The sequence below is a fragment of the Schistocerca americana genome, chromosome X, assembly GCF_021461395.2.
Source record: "Schistocerca americana isolate TAMUIC-IGC-003095 chromosome X, iqSchAmer2.1, whole genome shotgun sequence".
Lineage (NCBI taxonomy): Eukaryota > Metazoa > Arthropoda > Insecta > Orthoptera > Acrididae > Schistocerca > Schistocerca americana.
This window is the reverse complement of record NC_060130.1, coordinates 298,351,503-298,371,792: the sequence shown is the minus strand read 5'-3', so window position 1 is coordinate 298,371,792 and position 20,290 is coordinate 298,351,503. Positions and strand designations below refer to the sequence as shown.

Sequence of the window (20,290 nt, the reverse complement as noted above, 5' to 3'; positions counted from 1 at the left end):
GCTATAACATGGAAATTACGCGTTTCCGGACACATGTCCACATAACATCGTTTCTTTCTTTGTGTGTGAGGAATGTTTCCTGAAAGTTTGGCCGTACCTTTTTGTACCACCCTGTAGACCATTCATTGATTTCCATTCTGAGGAAGACACTCCTAGCAGTGTCGAAACCCGGTTAATTTGTCAAAAATAGTGACCGAGGGCTGTTTTATTCAATTATAACTATTCACGGTCTCTGAACGTGCAGCCATGTACAAAATTCTGCGATACTGTTTACAGCAATTTGCCATCAATAGTGTACTTTCACAGTAGTGGATTTCTTTGCCAATGTGTATAAATAAAATTAAAAACTACTGTTTGTACTGAAGACGGGGTGTATTGTTTGTCTGCAGGCGGGAGGACCTGACTGGGCTGTACAACTGCACTTGGAGCTCATGCCGCGAGGGGTGCACCAGCGATGTGTACTCCTGCACTCACCTGTATGTGAACTACAAGCGACCCCTGTACGAGTACAAGGGAGAGAATGAGAGCGAGGCTGCCGCCGTGCTTGCGGCCGGGCCCGTCGTGTGCGAGCGGGAGGCTGTGCTGCTCGTCAACATCAAGGGCTGCGGCTATCCGCCGGAGGTGGTGTGTGACAACTTCACCGCAAGCTACGGCACCGAGGGCGCCACCTACCCCTGCTACTTCTCCAGGGTCAACAAGTCACAGGTCATCCCGCTGTACGAGCGCGAGCACCATGTGTCCATCATTATCAACTACCTGGCCATACCACTGATCATCACGATTGCGTCGTCGCTGGTTCTGTGCGCCATGCACTGCGACTGCTCCGCCACTGAGCGCTTGCGTCGCTTCAAGTCTCGGGCCACAATGCGTGACTTCAGGTAACTATCTGTGCCATCCGCCTGGATCTTGCCTGATCTAGTAGCGGCTACAATAGTTAGAATTAGAAGTACTCATAGCTAGCCTAAGCTTAGTACTAGAATCAAACACCGTGTCAGTCAGCATGTATCATCCGAAGAGCGTTCACGCAAACACCCACACATGTGCAGCTGCAGAATATGCGCACGGTCTCTGGCACAAAACCGAGACTAGTATAAAAAGCAAGTTTCACATCACTGGTAGATTAATGTATGCAATGAGCATTTCATCAGTAGGTTTAGCATGCTTCAACGCATTTTCAACCTCAGCCCACCATAGTTTGACAATATGGATTTATTAACACATTTCTCTATTACGAGTATTCAAAATTTATAATCTTCAGTGATAGTAAGTATATCGGGCTATAGACGACTTATAATTCCCGGTATTCCTAGAATATTTGTAGCCTAAGCGGTGAAGGAAGAGCAGCTACTGTTGATTATAAGCAGCATCTCATTTCTGTTGCTTGTAAACTAGCCTTCTTCTTCTTCCTCGTCTCCTTCCTCATCCTCTTCCTCGGCACTTATTCTGCGATGTATCGGAGTTCGCTGCTTTTGGCTATCTGTCTCCACTTGTGGAGGTTTTGTGCTTGGTCAAGGCGAAGACCCACTGTCTTGATGTCTACATGGAGGGTATCCAGCCAACATTGCCTCGTTCTTTTACCACCTCCCAGTTTTCTATCGTGTCTTGATCTGCTCGGAGTACGTGTCCATACAGTTTTGTACCAGCTATGGATCGAAAAATGCGTTGTTGTTGTGGCCTTCACTCGGAAGACTAGTTTCATGTAGCTCTCCATGCCATCTATCCTGTGTGTACCTCTTCATCTCTGAATGTCTATTCCAAAATACATACTTCTGAATCTGCTTAATGTATTCATCTCCTGGTCTCCCTCTACAATTTTTTACAGCCAATACTTCCCTCCATTACTAAACTAGAGACCCCTTAATGTCTCAGAATGTGTCTTATCAACCGATCACTTCTTTTGGTCTAGTTGTGCCACAAATTTCTTGTCTCATCGTTTTATTCAATACCTCATCATTAGTTAAATGCTCAACTCATCTAATCTTCAACATTCTTCTGTAGCACCAAATTTCTAAATCTTCTATTCTCTATTTGTCTAAACTGCTTATCGTCCACGTTTCACTTACATACATATTTCCACTCCATATAAATACCTTAAAAATTACTTCCTAACACTTAAATTTATTTATTCAATGTTTACAAGTTTCTCTTATTCAGAAATGCTTATCTTCCCGATGCCAAACTACATTTATATCTTCTCTGCTTCGTTCATCATCAGTTATTTTGCTGCCCAAATAGCAAAACTCAGCTACTACTTTAAGTGTCTCGTTTCCTAATCTAATTCCTTTAGCATCTTCCTTTCAAGACACTATGCGCTCCCTTCAACTGCTCGTTTGCTGTTTCTCACACAAATACAATGTCATCGGCAAATCTCAACGTCTTTATTTCTTCTCATGGAACTTTAATTAATACTCCAAGTTTTTTTTTGGTTTCCTTTACTGCTTGTTCAATGTACAGATTGAGTAACAGCGGGGATAGCTACAATCCTATCTCACCCACTTCTCAACCACTGCTTCCTTTTCATATTCCTCGATTCTCACAACTGCCGTGTGGCGCTTCTCATAAGTGCAGTGTGATTTCTGCACAAGTTGTAAATAGGTTTTCGCCCCTTGTGTTTCACCCTGCTACCTTAAAAATTTCAAAGACAGTATTCCAGTCAACATAGTCAGGAGCTTTCTCTGAGGCTACGAATGTTATAAACATAGGTTTGTCTTTCCTTAACCTATCTTCTAAGAGAAGTGATAGGATCATTATTGCGTCACGTGTTCCTGCATTTCTCGGGAATGCACACTGATGTTCCCCGCGGTTAGCTTCTACCAATTTTGCCTTTCTTTTTAAAGAATTCTTGCTGGTATTTTGCATCCATGACTTATTTAACTGATAGTGCGTTAATTTTCAGACCTGTCAGCAACTTCTTTCTATGGCGTTGGAATTACTTCATTCTTCTTGAAATCTGAAGCTATTTCGCCTCTCTCACGCAATAGCGTACACAATTGAAGCACGAACATTTTATTAATTAAAAGAACAGCTTAACTTTCATGGATCGCCCCTTCTGTGGTAGTTTACAATTGTGTGTGGTTGTTTCATACGTGGTGGAAAATTTGTTTCAAGTACATATCACACAAATAACAACTGTGCTGCGAGGTAACAGTGGTCTGACAAGTCCACCCCACAGAAGTGTATGAATAACTGCAATGTTTACAATCATTAAATTTCGAAGACAGTACTATACCTTAAGTAAGTACAGCGAACACTGTCATGAGCTGTAGGCCTGGTGCACAACAAAAACTATTCGACCCGCCATTATGACAACAGTACTCTGAACTCACTGAACGACGGTAACTTACTAATAGCTCCCGAGGCACACACCTCTTGCTGCGAGTGTCGATTGTTGACATTACCACACATGCCACCGAGGACGGCTTTCACTCGTCATCTCAACGATAGGTGACACATCGGCCGTCATTGGTCCCATGGCCATAAAGCGACAGGCCATAGGTTCACCAAAACATTTAAGTTTCCATTACAGCTAGTCGTTGCTCTGTTATTTTGTTGCGAGTCAACATTCTGCATAGTACAAGTAACTAGCCGAATTCAAGAGTGGTATATTTTCGATGTGTGTTGGTCCAGAATTTCTTTTATCACAAAGCCCACCAGTTATTGGCCACCATTCAGGCTATCCAGTGATAACATAATTTGTGATTTAGGGAATGGATTTGCAGTCATCAGTTACTTTTGAGCAAAGCTACTTGAAGATTTTAGTCATTCGCTTATATATAGCGTCGGTCTTTATAGTACCAATATCATTTGCATCTGCTGACAGGTATTCAGCCTTCTTTGTACTTAGGAGTAGTGTGGTACGTTGAAGGCGGTTCTTCCATGCTTGAAGTTGTCTTCGAAGGTCAGTACAATCTTCAGCAACCAGTAGATCGTCATCACCATACAGTATTGTCCAAAGTGCTAATTTCTGAAGATCTCTGGTGATCGTGTTCATTATTATAGTTAAAGAAGAGGGGAGAAAGAGCAGATCACTGGTGGACACCCATAGCTACGGAAAAGTTACCTTATACTATAATAACAGAATGAACTCCACTTTTACGGTTGTGATAGAGCAGCCGGACTCCTTCAGTTAGTTCCTCAGGTAATTCATGCTGTTGGAGGGCAGTCCGTATGGTATCACATGATACTCGATCAAAAGCCTTCTTCAGGTAAAGGAAAGGGAAGTGAAGCTGCTTTGACTTCTCATCGATAATCTGTCTCCTGCACATCTACTCCTGCTATTCTTTCCCTCTACAACCCCATCAGCTCCTGCTTTTGGCAGCGACTCGTCTCCTAATATGAGCCCAACGTTTCTATTTCTTCTTGCAATTATTTTCTTCCACATAAATTTTTTCTCGATGATTCACTGCAGTACGTCTTCATTACTTACTTGATCGATCCACTTCATACTGCACAGAATCCTGTAATACCACATTTCAGGGACTTTCATGTCTGTTGTCTCCATTTTCACCCACACAGATCTGTGATCCAAACTCAGATTTCATCACCTTTTCCTTATCTCGTGGTTTATATTTCCGCGAGATGTGCTACATCCACTGTGTCACAGATGTTAGCTTTGCAGGCTGCCGTGTTGCCTGTCTTCAGTTCAAACCCGACCACCACAAATTATTTTTTACTAAATATTTATTATTTCTGGAAAGTTATCGTAATTTTTTGTGTTTATAATGTTCGTATATTATGGATCATTGGATATTTGTATAAACAGCAGCACTCTCTATCCAAGAGGACAGTTAAGTTCTGTCTATACATTGGTGTTCGTAGTAAACCTACTTTACTGACGAACCTTTTTCCGGATTTGGACTTTAGTCTGGCTACGACGTGACACTGATTAATTGGTGGACACACGGGTACTTCAGAACAGCTACATCACCGTGCCTCGAATTAGACAACGTAAGAGCTGTCGCTTGCACGGACGGGAACTGAAATATGATCTTTCATCGTTCTCACGTTCCGTTTAATCAGGAGAGCAATGGATCCCAAAACAGCAGCAAGTCAGCTGCACGTCTCCCATCCATCAGTGTTTTCCCGAGACTCTGACCAGGACCCGACGAAATGGCTGACTATTTCGACCGAGTCGCCAGATACAACGGGTAGAATGATATAACGTGTGTGGCAAATGTGTACTTTTACTTGGACAGCATAGCTGAGGCGTGGATCGAGAACAACAGACAGGAGATCAGTAAATGGGATAAATTTTAGACCGATCTGAAGGAAACGTTTGGCAACAATCATTGACAAGTCTACAGAGTGGAAGAACAGTCGAAGATCACAGCCCAAACTCCTAGGGAAATGGCACAGTCCTACATTTTGTGGCCCTATGCCGTGTTGTAAATCCAAATATGATAGAGTCTGAGAAAATCCCACACTTGATGCTGGAGTTGCAGAACACATGTATCAAGCTGCTGTGGGAATGTATGTCACAACAGAGGTATTCTTGAAGTGTTGCCAGAGCATCGACCTTGCGTGTATCATACGCCCAGGCAGTGAGAGAAGAGATACAGTATTTTATTGCAGACAGAACTCTCGGACAGAGTAAGCAACAGACAGCAGATACGTCAGGTGGCAATAGATAATGATGAAGAAGAGCAGTGTCTATCTTTGGTACCAATCTCCACCAGCATCCAAATGCGCCAGGAAGAATGGACTCCGCCAACTTGGACCTATGCCGCAACCATCAAACTACAACCCAGTACCCGGCCAACGAAGGTAAAACCAACTCCCCCGTCAAGCATAACGCCCCACAGAACAGATGTTTGGAAGACAAAGGACGATGTACGCTATTGCAGAGAAAGAAGACGAGTTTTTGCCGACTTCTACAACGCCAAACGTCAACCGTCACAAGAGTCCTACTCATTCCAGACAACAGCAGACGATACAGTGGACCTTTGGGACGCAGCCCGTCACCGTACCCTGGACGAGGTCACTCCCCTACATGTCGCTGCCTACCTGCCCACTCTTTTACCCAACGAATTCAGAAAAACTAAGTTAGGCGAACATCTAAATAGGTGAGGCTTTTGCAGATGGAAACCCCCCACGAAAGAAAGTCACAAAGACGCCAGGGAATCTCACTGATGTCATCATCGACGGACAACCTGTAGGGCCACGAGTCAACTCAGGAGCTTACTTCTTTAACGTCGGATATTCATCGTCGACTATGTTGTTGATACAAAAAAGGTTATGCCGAAAGTCGAAAATGAGGTGTCCCACCGACAGGAACATGCAGTGCAAGAGTAACTATCAGTGGCAGCAAAGTAACATGCGCTGCTACCATAACTGCCAACGCAGGTGAGAAACCTGCAATCGAACTGCCAACAGGATCTGGTAGTCCACTCGTCGACGAGTGGTAGCCATTCCATACCAATTTTACAATGCTTTCAAATCCAGAATGGAAGAAAGACAGACCAAGCGGCTCGTGCTAAAACGCTGTATCAAAATTCCATCACTCTCCAATTAGTCAGCACTTGTTCAACGTGTCGCCGGCTGAACGACAGGAAATACGGGATGAAGCGGAGAAGATGCTGCAAGGTGACATCGTTGAACATTCAGAGAGTCCTTGATCCTCTCCTGAGGTCTTGATGAAGGTGAAGGTTGTACGTCAGCTACCAACGACTGAACTAAATCACGAAAGAAGATGTATACCCATTACAGAACATCGATGAAATTCTAGACTGCTTGAGAGGAGCTATGGACATGCAGAAAGGTTACTAGCCTCCCCATCCCCGCGAACCCACACAGAGACACACAGGCAGACACTCACACACGCACACACAAACACACACACACACACCACACAACCAAGCATGTCCCTCCATTGCCAAACTTATCATTCCTCCATACCTCAGAATGTGTTCTGTCAAAGAGCCCCTTATTTTAGTCAAGTTGTGCCATACTCTTTTTCTCCTCAATTCGATTCCGTATATTCTCAGTAGTTATCCAACCTACCAATGTAATTTTCAGCATTCTTCTGTATCACAACATTCCGAATGTTTCTATTCTCTTCATTGTCTGAACTTTCTGCTGTTCACGTTTCACTTCCATAGAAGTCTACGCTCCAAAAGAATATTTTCAGAAAACGCTTGAAATACTTAAAGTTTATATTCAGTGCTAACAAATTTCTCTTTTTCAGATAAACTTCTCTTCCTTCTCCCAGTCCGTATGGTATATCCTCAACACTTTAGACATCGTTAGTTGTTTTGCTGCCCAAATAGCAAAACTCATCTACTTTTAATGCCTATTTCATAACCTAATTCCCTCAGCATCCCCTGATATGATTCGACTGCATTAAGACACCAATGTTTTCCTTTAGCTGTGATTCATCTTACGGTCTCTTTCGAAGACAAGATTCGATTCAGGCCAGTATACTTCTCCGTAATGGAAGCAGTCATGCTAAATCGCGTGGTTACCCGGACGGATGAACGCTCTTGCACTCTTGCACGACGCAAAAGTCAGTGGCACATATTCTTCCTTGAACATCTGGTTTACGCTCCACAGCATTAATACAGGGTGTTTCAAAAATGACCGGTATATTTGAAACGGCAATAAAATCTAAACGAGCAGCGATAGAAATACACCGTTTGTTGCAGTATGCTTGGGACAACAGTACATTTTCAGGCGGACAAACTTTCGAAATTACAGTTGTTACAATTTTCAACAACAGATGGCGCTGCGGTCTGGGAAACTCTATAGTACGATATTTTCCACATATCCACCATGCGTAGCAATAATATGGCGTAGTCTCTGAATGAAATTACCCGAAACCTTTGACAGCGTGTCTGGCGGAATGGCTTCACATGCAGATGAGATGTACTGCTTCAGCTGTTCAATTGTTTCTGGATTCTGGCGGTACACCTGGTCTTTCAAGTGTCCCCACAGAAAGAAGTCACAGGGGTTCATGTCTGGCGAATAGGGAGGCCAATCCACGCCGCCTCCTGTATGTTTCGGATAGCCCAAAGCAATCACACGATCATCGAAATATTCATTCAGGAAATTAAAGACGTCGGCCGTGCGATGTGGCCGGGCACCATCTTGCATAAACCACGAAGTGTTCGCAGTGTCGTCTAAGGCAGTTTGTACCGCCACAAATTCACGAAGAATGTCCAGATAGCGTGATGCAGTAATCGTTTCGGATCTGAAAAATGGGCCAATGGTTTCTTTGGAAGAAATGGCGGCCCAGACCAGTACTTTTTGAGGATGCAGGGACGATGGGACTGCAACATGGGGCTTTTCGGTTCCCCAAATGCGCCAGTTCTGTTTATTGACGAAGCCGTCCAGGTAAAAATAAGCTTCGTCAGTAAACCAAATGCTGCCCACATGCATATCGCCGTCATCAATCCTGTGCACTATATTGTTAGCGAATGTCTCTCGTGCAGCAATGGTAGCGGCGCTGAGGGGTTGCCGCGTTTGAATTTTGTATGGATAGAGGTGTAAACTCTGGCGCATGAGACGATACGTGGACGCTGGCGTCATTTGCACCGCAGCTGCAACACGGCGAACGGAAAGCCGAGGCCGCTGTTGGATCACCTGCTGCACTAGCTGCGCGTTGCCCTCTGTGGTTGCCGTACGCGGTCGCCCTACCTTTCCAGCACGTTCATCCGTCACGTTCCCAGTCCGTTGAAATTTTTCAAACAGATCCTTTATTGTATCGCTTTTCGGTCCTTTGGTTACATTAAACCTCCGTTCAAAACTTCGTCTTGTTGCGACAACACTGTGTTGTAGGCGGTGGAATTCCAACACCAGAAAAATCCTCTGTTCTAAGGAATAAACCATGTTGTCTACAGCACACTTGCACGTTGTGAACAGCACACGCTTACAGCAGAAAGACGACGTACAGAATGGCGCACCCACAGACTGCGTTGTCTTCTATATCTTTCACGTCACATGCAGCGCCATCTGTTGTTGAAAATTGTAACTACTGTAATTTCGAAAGTTTGTCCGCCTGAAAATGTACCGTTGTCCCAAGCATATTGCAACAAACGGTGTATTTCTATCGCTGCTCGTTTAGTTTTTATTGCCGTTTCAAATATACCGGTCATTTTTGAAACACCCTGTATAACACCCATTGTCACGCAATAGGTTAGATATTACTGCAGCTAAGTCAGTATCAACCAAGGTGCTATTCGCATCTCGTCTTTTTCAGTGCAGTCCTCATTTACCTTATCTGGCAGTAGAAATCATTCAGACTCCACGTTTTCACGAAATATTGGAGATGATTATTCAAGATCACTCCCTTAACTTACACAACCTTAATACACTCCTGGAAATTGAAATAAGAACACCGTGAATTCATTGTCCCAGGAAGGGGAAACTTTATTGACACATTCCTGGGGTCAGATACATCACATGATCACACTGACAGAACCACAGGCACATGGACACAGGCAACAGAGCATGCACAATGTCGGCACTAGTACAGTGTATATCCACCTTTCGCAGCAATGCAGGCTGCTATTCTCCCATGGAGACGATCGTAGAGATGCTGGATGTAGTCCTGTGGAACGGCTTGCCATGCCATTTCCACCTGGCGCCTCAGTTGGACCAGCGTTCGTGCTGGACGTGCAGACCGCGTGAGACGACGCTTTGTCCAGTCCCAAACATGCTCAATGGGGGACAGATCCGGAGATCTTGCTGGCCAGGGTAGTTGACTTACACCTTCTAGAGCACGTTGGGTGGCACGGGATACATGCGGACGTGCATTGTCCTGTTGGAACAGCAAGTTCCCTTGCCGGTCTAGGAATGGTAGAACGATGGGTTCGATGACGGTTTGGATGTACCGTGCACTATTCAGTGTCCCCTCGACGATCACCAGTGGTGTACGGCCAGTGTAGGAGATTGCTCCCCACACCATGATGCCGGGTGTTGGCCCTGTGTGCCTCGGTCGTATGCAGTCCTGATTGTGGCGCTCACGTGCACGGCGCCAAACACGCATACGACCATCATTGGCACCAAGGCAGAAGCGACTCTCATCGCTGAAGACGACACGTCTCCATTCGTCCCTCCATTCACGCCTGTCGCGACACCACTGGAGGCGGGCTGCACGATGTTGGGGCGTGAGCGGAAGACGGCCTAACGGTGTGCGGGACCGTAGCCCAGCTTCATGGAGACGGTTGCGAATGGTCCTCGCCGATACCCCAGGAGCAACAGTGTCCCTAATTTGCTGGGAAGTGGCAGTGCGGTCCCCTACGGCACTGCGTAGGATCCTACGGTCTTGGCGTGCATCCGTGCGTCGCTGCGGTCCGGTCCCAGGTCGACCGGCACGTGCACCTTCCGCCGACCACTGGCGACAACATCGATGTACTGTGGAGACCTCACGCCCCAAGTGTTGAGCAATTCGGCGGTACGTCCACCCGGCCTCCCGCATGCCCACTATATGCCCTCGCTCAAAGTCCGTCAACTGCACATACGGTTCACGTCCACGCTGTCGCGGCATGCTACCAGTGTTAAAGACTGCGATGGAGCTCCGTATGCCACGGCAAACTGGCTGACACTGACGGTGGCGGTGCACAAATGCTGCGCAGCTAGCGCCATTCGACGGCCAACACCGCGGTTCCTGGTGTGTCCGCTGTGCCGTGCGTGTGATCATTGCTTGTACAGCCCTCTCGCAGTGTCAGGAGCAAGTATGGTGGGTCTGACACACCGGTGTCAATGTGTTCTTTTTTCCATTTCCAGGAGTGTATTTTGCATACCAACTAAACTTTCACGATCATTTTCTGTCTCGGTATTTTCTACTGCCTTGCAGACACTACTCTCTTTTAACCTACTTCGCACAAAAGTAGTCAAACTTACCGTCAGATGACCAAAGAGATGAATGTTTTTAACCCACCAATTGTCAAATTCTTGTTGCCTCTTCTCTGCTTGTCTTCATCAGCCTCTATTTTCTCTGCCATATCTGCATGGTCTACTCACACAGCCTCTACTTTCTTAGAAGTGTTTGTATTGTCTTCTGGCAGCTGGGATCCTTGGAATGCTAAAATCTGCAACATTTCCTCCAGGATAGTCCCCTGTGGTACCGCAAAAGACATTGTTGACCCTCTATGAATTATACAAAAAATAACAAACAAGAAGAGAAAAAAGAGAACGAAGAGGAGAACCCTTAAATATACCATTAATATAATAATTCGTATTAGAATATAAACCTTTTGCCTGAATGCTGATCGTGTCTGCTATTTTACATGTTTCACAACAGTCAGCCATACTCCTTACCCACAACAAGAGAGACTGCCCATTCCAAATGGCATAAGCTAACACACACGTTAAACATTGTTGGAACAACGTCTGAATTCGCTTTCCTCGCACTGAACATACAAACACAATAAAAGACCTCGCACCAAAATATATGGTACAACATGGAACACACAAGAGAAAACGAATAACCACTAAAGGCACTCTTACGTCACAACACAACATGCTCTCAGTTTTTCTGACGAACCCTCAGCCCTCTCGACTCTGTACATTGGCGCCCCTCATATCCAAATACTACATGTCACAGATACTGACTGAGTACAGGGTAACTCGTAGCAGGACACAGTACACTGCTTGAATCTCACTGGCCGTAAAATAGTATTCTCTATAGTTACCTTTGAATTGAGACAAAATGCGTTGGCTTTTCCTTTCACAACCCACACGTGCAGATTTCTAGGGCAGTCAGTTCTCCCTACCTACCATGTGCATGTATAGGAACACAGGAGCTTAGCAAAGTAGGAAGTTCACTCACCACGCTTGTGCCGTAAAAGCTACATAGCGGAGCTGGCAATGATGTCGGAGACACAACATCCTCTCGACGAATGACAACTGATGATGATGAAAAATTTCCAACACAAAATTGTATAAGTGTCAGGACACAATACTTCCTCCACAGATGGCAGCTGTCGATGTTGCAGCCTCCACTTCTGATGCCAAAATGTAGAGATCGAGACGTGACTCCTATGGTGGCAAATAAGGATGGAGCATTGAATCCCCACCGAAAGTAGGCAGCAGGTGTGGTGGTGACTGGAATCACATGGCGAACCGTCAGTAAACTAGCTCAAGTTATGATGGTTCTTTATTTATGTCAATTGCAAGGACGGAACTTAATCAGAGAAAAAGTGATTGGCCTCAGTGACGTAGGTGTCCGCGGAGGCGATGCATGTGGAAAGCCGCAGCTGGTGACGTCTGCATGGTCAGAGAAGCACCGCACTGTTGGTGATGGACGACCATCGCATCTCATCATGCCTCGACTGCTCCACGGCCACAACAACAACACACCGGGGGATAGTTAGCGTTTAAACTGTGTTGTCCAGCCTGACCAAAGATGAAGATGTACACTACCCTGGGAAATGGTCACAGCAGTGTACGCCCACAAATGCCAGCTATTATCGACAGTGTAGCTGAGCAACAAACCGTCCCAGGCTCGAACTCATGGCACACCAAGGAGATTGCCGATAACAATAGGTACTCACCTAGTAGGTGACCCAGCAGAACAAAGAGCAAATTCGCCGCATGCATACATCAGATCAGCCTGGAGCCTGAAACTATTGGCGGCAAAAGCACTGGATAGTGGATGGCTGTGTTATGTTGTCCTGCAAATGGATTCCTTCTCATAATGATCAGAAGGCACAGACTGGATCACATGGCATACATTATGAACCTGGATACTTCTGGGTGTAAGAAACATCTGAAAATGGGGATGTGATTTAGGGGTGGGGGGTGGTGTTATATGTGAACTGGCTACTTACTATTTCTCCAAATAGCAGCACTTCCGCCTCAGAACATATAGCAAGTTTGAGTGGCCATTGGGCAATGATGACTGCATTTGCTCCATTTTCGTGCTCAGTCATCTCTTTCAGAAGCCCTGCCGAGCCCATAAGAATTCGCAGCGTTGGGTCTCAGTGGCACTGTCTTGCGTCTTCCGCTTTGTCGGCGTCCTGAATGGGTACTCTTGATCTCTCACTGCTCCTTTTTGCTCAGTGGCATCAGGACTTCAGGCTGAAGACCGTTTCGCTCTTTACGACGTCTTTTCGATGATTAGCGCAGGAACAGTAAATCACTCTAGCGAAGCAGTGGTGCGACAACACAATGCCATCAGCCAGTTTTGCAGTTAATATCTTTTCATCATGAATTTAATTCGCACTGCTGGATCTCTCTTTTATTTGCATAATTGAGACTGAATAGTAGGTGCATAATCCTACATCCCTGTCTTGTACCCTTTCTAACCTGAGCAATTCGTTTTTAGTAATCAATTGTTATTGGTCCCCTTTTGGTTCTTCTACATGTGATACATTAAGTCTTACTCCCTGTAACTTACATCACTTGTCCAGAGTTTCGAGCTTGTTGCACCATTTTACATTGTCAAACAATTTTTCTAGGTCGAAAAATCTAATGAAATTTCTTGATTGTTTTTAAGTTTTGCTTCCATTAACAAGTGCAACATCTGAATTGCGTCTCTGATGCCTTTGGAGTTCCTAAAGTCGAACTGATAGTCGACTATCAGATCTTCAATTATTTTCAGTTATGCTGTGTATTACTGTTGCCCGTGCTGTAAAGCTGCTTGTGGAATCTCGCACTTACCTGCCCTTACTGTCTTCGGCATTGTGTACCTGAAATTTTGCAGAAGGTCTGCTTTTATATCTCCAGATATATACGCTCTATAAACCAATCTGCACAGGCTTTTCTTAACTTCCCCCAACAATTTTAATTATTCCAATGGAATGTTATCTATGTTTTCCACCTTACTTAAGCGCAAGTCTCCCAAAGCCCTATTAAACTATAACTCTAGTACTGGATCACTTACGTCTTACATATCGACTTCCATTTCTTCTTCCATCACGCCATCAGACAGTTCCTCCTCTTCGTGGAGGCCTTCAAGGTATCCTTTCCACTTACCCGATCTCCCTTCCTTACTACATCAAATGAGGGCAGTGGCAGAGGATGAAGACGCGACGTTAGGATCTGTAGGCAGAGGTGGAATTAATTAGGCAAATGAAACTGTCAGACCAGAGACGCTACTCAAGTTAAAATACTCTTAGAGGACGACGGCTTAAATCACCGTTCCACAGTCCAGTTTAAGCTTCATATGGTCTCCCTCAATCTATTAACGTAAGCAACAGGCTGATTCCTTTCAATAGGGCATGGCCGATTTTATTCGCTATTCTTCTCCCAATACAGCATGTGTTCCGTCTCTGATGACCTAGTTACCGACTAAATCTTAAATCTTATGCCTCATTGCTTTATTACTTTTAGAGTAGAAATGTGTGTCTAGGATTTAGATAATACACAATAATAAAAATAATAACAAAGATCTGCCAGGCACTGCTGACTTTCTGTTAGATGGACCGCAAGCTCCAGAATTCCGTCGTCTTGTTGGATTTAAGATTTGCGCCATATAGATCCTCTGTGGTACAAGGATCGGGCGGGTTTCTGCAGATAAGGCGATCTTGTGGGTCCTACAAATTACCATAATTACAGAAATCATCTTCAGTCATGAAGTCAAGCTTCCTGAGATTCGCCTTGAATCGTGACACTCTTTTGATAAGTCAGTTTAGTGCCTTCCATGTCACATACGGGAGATGAAACCCCGCAGCAGGTTCCTCTTTCATGCTTTCCCCAACGCTTCGGTTACTGAATTTCGCCATAGCTCCCCTCGGCGGGTTCCAAGTGTTAATGCGGTTGCTGAAGTCGTGCGTATAAAGCTCTTCCTTAACCTCAACATAGGATATTGTGGTTAATATCCAAACGGGAGATGTCTGGCATCGATTATCTACTTCTGTTTCTCCTTTTCTGCAATAGTTCTTCTGTCGATATCAGGTGGCTCTATACCCACAATTTGATAAATTTTCTTGAGAGAAATTGATTAGTCGTAGTCAGCAAGTCACAATGAGTTCTGTCTCATTTAACGCCGTATCCACTTGTTACGCATGTGTGGAATTTCGCTAAGCTGCTGCTGCGCATCCCACTGCAGAGGTCCATATTGCCAAGGCAGATGTGCGGAGGATATTCGGCTGTGAACCCCAGGTGGTGCTAATAAGTTTGCGGATGATGTTGTTAAGGGGAGATACTTTTTTCTGTGTCTCTTGGCAATGAGCTATGAATGTGAGACTACGATCAAACTTCATTTACAGGTATTTTGGAGTATGGTATAGGCATAACTGTTGCTCTCTCCAGATAATACTTCCTCCTTCTTACTTTCCTGTTCCTCAGATGAAAGGCACACACCTGCACCTTTCCGGGCTATTGACTTATATGGTCATCAACAAAATACTTGCCGAGAAGCTGCTGACGACTCCAATTACACTTCCTCAAAGGTTTTGCCTTGAGCTGTGTCTTCTACATAAACAGTTATTCCAGGACCAATACAAAGATTAAGACGAAGTAGTATACGAATAAGTTGTAAATTGTCACCCGACGATGAGCTGAGGTTCGAAACGCAAAACCTGTTAAACCTACTAATGAAGTGTACATCGCATATTTTAAATTTTTGTTTTGAGGCTGTTACCAGGATTGTAAAAACTTAATTATCATTGTACATTGATGGGCTCATCCATAAACTACCGCATACGCTACTACAGTTACAGCAATCATAGGAATATCTCACGGAACTGCCTGAGGAGAGTTTTGGTGGACGTATCTGCCAGGCCTTCAGTCTATGCTACAAACTCTACAGCCTAATATAAACTTGCGACCCCTCGCAATACGACCATCTGCTTAATAGTGTGTGAATCCGCATCTGGAATGCAGTACAGCAGCGATGTTCATATCACCAGACCAAAATCGTGCTAAAGTGGATTGAGCCGCATATTGCTGACTTATGATGATATCTTGGTCACCAAAGTCACCTGATCTGATGCCTATGTATCAGGCTGTTGGGCCCCAGCTTAGCGCCCGAAGACCACCAGACCCTGATTCACGGGAAACGTGCTCTGCGAGTAGACATAGACAGTATCCGTAAAATACAACAGAAAAGTGTCTTAAGCCTCGTACAATCTCGCTCGATGTCAAAGAAAGGTGCAAATGCATTTTTTTCTTCGCTCAGATGCACGTATTGCTATTGGTAAATGCTTAACTAAAAAAATGGTTCAAATGACTCTGAGCACTATGGGACGTAACATCTGAGGTCATCAGTCGCCTAGAACTTAGAACTACTTAAACCTAACTAACCTAAGGACACCACTCACAGCCATGCCCGAGGCAGGATACAAACCTGCGACCGTAGCGGTCATGCGGTTCCAGACTGAAGCGCCTAGAACCACTCGGCCACTGCGACCGGAAAATGCTCAACTACCATGTATCTAGTGGAGCTGTAATGCCTAAGGCAAAAAGTGACACCACACGTGCCATTCTGTAATACAATAGGCCAGAAATTACGCAGCAATATAGTCGATGTTGTTGCGTATGCGAAAGTACGATAGTGGTAGGCATTCAGGAACAGATAACGATGTTATCAGATCTGGTGTCATGGTCCTTGCTGCCCTCACTTCCTCTCCCCTAGTTAACACCGAAAAATGATGGAGGCCACCCAAGGGAAAAACCAGCGAATCCCCTTCTCCCCCCTCAACAGTTGCTACCCACCCCACAGGATCAATGAGGATCAAGAACCCCCTCCACACCTTAATATTTATAACTGGGAAACGTAAGTGGGCGGGATTCAATCGCGTCTCAGTCATTACCGCGATGGCAAGCAGAGAGGTACGCTGTGATGGACCGAAGAGAGTGGCGGATCGTCCCCCTGCAGAGCCTGCTCTGTTGGCGGCCCCATCCACGTACAACGGATCAGCACATGTACCCGGACACCGAGACGGTCACTGAAAGAAGGTTGAGATGGTGTTATGCAGATGTGGGAGCGAGTGATGTGGCGGATCACCACTCGACACAGCTTGCTCTGCCACCGGCCTCATCCTACCCATCACCGTCACCTGTGGACGAATAGTACAATGCTACCAGACGACGTAATAGTCGTTATGCGGACACAGCCTCAGCTATAGAAGGGAGTGGTTCGGCGGATCGTCGTCCGACAGAGTGTGCTCTGCCGGTGGCCCCATCCTGCCTGCGACCTACAATTTACTGGCACTCACACTATGTTGCAGAAAGATCGCGGGCACGAAAAGCGGACACAGACTCACCTGTGAACGCACTTGAATCGCAAAATCGTAACACTTACTTGAAGTGAAAATAGTGCCATGCATCGCATGGGCACGGGCAGCCACCTCTACCGCCAACAGGCAAACGCAAAGATCATCGTAACCGCTTGGAAGACGGAGCAAGCCGCCGCCGCGCAGATAGAAACGCCTGTGTTGCTCGCAGCCGCACAGAACACGCCTGCCTCGCGGGTTGCCGCAGAGCCAGACATAGCGACCCAGGAAGCTACAGCCGCACTGGCGTACTTAAAGGGAATTCTCCCTATGAGCGCCACATAAGAAGAACGAATGGAGACCTTGAAGTCATCAAGGAAATCCCGAGCTGTTCGTGATGAGGATGACCCCACACCTCAGGCCGCCTCTACCAGGTTACGACCAAAGAAAAAGGTGTAGAAGTAAACCGCTGCGCCCGATTAAAAAAAAAAAAAAAGCTTTAAATGGTTCGGAGCACTATGGGACTTAACTGCTGGGGTCATCAGTCCCTTAGAACTTAGAACTACTTAAACCTAACTAACCTAAGGACATCACACACATCCATGCCCGAGGCAGGACTCGAACCTGCGACCGTAGCGGTCGCACGGCTCCAGACTGTAGCGCCTAGAACCGCTCGGCCACACCGGCCGGTGCACCCGATCCAAACCTGGACAAGGACCAACAGGACTTCGCCGTCCCCAACAAGAGACACACTGATAGGGCCAAAGTGCTCGAACCGGTGTAACCGCTGCACGCGTCAAACGGATTCGATGGAATGCCGATTGCTGATCGAGTCGGCAACATTTGCCACTGCCGGAAACGACCTTCTCAAGGTGAAACTCAGCAATATCGACGACCACCGGAAACTGATGGAACTGATAAGGAAAGAGAGTCTTCATTGATACAACGGCAATGCGGATCTCCTCAAATTCCTCAAGGCAGTGATTCACAGCCTTCCAATGACGATAGAACCCAGCCACCTTAAAGAAGAAGTGGAGGCTCTAGGCTACGGCGTCCGATCCACAAGTTTGATGACGTCACCCAGAACGCCCAGGAACATGCCCCTATTCCGCGTTGTTCTGGTCGATAACATCGAAAACCGAAAGACCTGTCAGTTGCAGCATGTCAACCAGGTACGCGCGACTGTTGAGCCACTCCGAGAAAAGTGGAGTCGGGCTCAGTGTTAATAGTGCCGCCCCGCTGCGTAAATTGCGCGGCCTCGCATCAAACTAAGGAATGTACCCTGAAAAGACACACCACAGTCTGCAACTGTAGCGAAGCACACTTGGTGAGCTACAGAGGCTGCAAGGTGTTCAAGAAGCGCAACAACAACCAGAGACGAAGAGCAGCATCGTCAAGGAAGGTGCAATAGGCACCAGTTTCGTTGAAGCTGTCATGGAGGAAGCATTCACCCTCCCCCTGCCCCCGACGGCAACAGGAAAACAACAGGACGATATCAGCAAAAGAAGACAGCGGACAAGAATGAGTCAGCTGACTAAGATGGAGTACCAGCCACTCCACAAGCAGTACCTCGAGGGCGAAGGGGACGTACAGAGCGTCTTCATTCCCCACTATACCGCGCACTGAACGTGCAGCATACAGCGAACAGTCGTTGCCCAGTTGCAGCATGCTTCCCCAACTGCGGAAGCCGCCCAAATGGTGCTCCTACGCCGAGAGATGAAGCTGCAGAGCTCCGATGTGATTGCTGGACGACCTCCTGCAGCAGCTACCTGTCCTGAAGGCAGCAGTCAGGCTACCCTCAGGTCAGCACGGTTACCACAAAGAATCATCATGGGGAATCACTACACTCATGGAATCACAGTTCTAACGCAAACAGTCTATGCCCTCAGAAGGGCGAGTTTTGTTAATTCCCTCAGGACGAGGGGGCTCAACTTTCGGGCTGCAAACTATTCCTGTTACAGCAACGACAAGCTGACAGCTGGAGGCGGCTCCACCATTTACAATAAGAAATAGCTGCGGTGCCACGTGGTATACCTGCCCGCGTTAGCTATTATGAAAGGCACAGGAGTGGCTGTCAGCACTACTGTTTGGCAGATCACATTCGTCGCAGCCTACCGGCCGCACAGAGAGAACCTGGAAGCAGCCGACATCGACGCACTGCTGGCAACGAGGGGACAGCCTTCCATTGCGGGTGATTTCAATGTAAAACACAAGCAGCGAAACTCCCGCCTCACAAATATCAGCGGCCGTCACCTCCCGCGCCCCACCCAGCAAAATGGCTCCACATATTGGGGCCGTACCATCCGATGATCTACCCTTCCCGAGGATAGCCGGACGTGCTTGACATCACCATCCTCAAAGGCGTCGAGCAACACACGTCCGCCACAAAACTCTTTGTCCTTCCGTGATATATGAGATGAATACTGTAGGCCACCGTAGCTACAGGAAAATGAACAGAGAGCGCTTCCAAACCGAAGTTCTCGACCTGCTGGAAGACTCGCTGACGCAGTGGGGGCTGACGCTACACTGGAATTCCTGAATCGCCAACTACTACCAGCTGCTGAAGCAGCCTTCCCAGTACGTCCACATCGGCATCAGAGAGAAGAATAGGAATTTACCAGAGTGGCAGATCACATGCTAACCAGGCACCACACACCGTCTAAACCGTATGAGGCGAGTCATCAAGATGGAGGTCGTGGCCTATAGAAATCGTGATTGGGCTGGCCTGTGGCCACGTTCAGCCCCCAAAATGGCAGGGCCTGGCGAGTCGTGAAGAGTCTTCTTCACCATTGGCAGTGCATCCCGTCACTTCAGGTCAGCCAGAACGTCGTCTGCAACCCAGATGAGAAGGCCAGTCTACTTGTAGACATCTTCGTGGAAAAATTCGGAGCTGTAGATAACGTCGTCAACCTGGAGCCCATCCGGACAAGTGGAAGAGGACCGGCCCACGTGCCTGGCAGCAAGAGAAGAAGATAATGTAATCATTCCCATCGCTGAAGAAGACGTGGCGAAACAGCTGCTGTCGCTGAGAGGGTTCAAAATGGTTCAAATGGCTCTGAGCACTATGCGACTCAACTGCTGAGGTCATCAGTCGCCTAGAACTTAGAACTAATTAAACCTAACTAACCTAAGGACAGCAGACAACACCCAGCCATCACGAGGCAGAGAAAATCCCTGACCCCGCCGGGAATCGA

At 46.5% G+C, this 20,290-nt stretch overlaps 1 protein-coding gene across 1 annotated transcript in view; it reads left to right on the top strand.

The window, feature by feature from the left end:
• The window catches only part of LOC124555971 (protein tipE), a 522,740-nt gene that overhangs the window by 217,195 nt on the left and 285,255 nt on the right, over positions 1 to 20,290 (top strand). Inside the window, exon 2 of the mRNA XM_047130017.1 lies at positions 390 to 878. Within this exon, the coding sequence (XP_046985973.1) occupies positions 390 to 878 (489 nt within the window). The remainder of the gene's footprint in view (positions 1 to 389; positions 879 to 20,290) is intronic.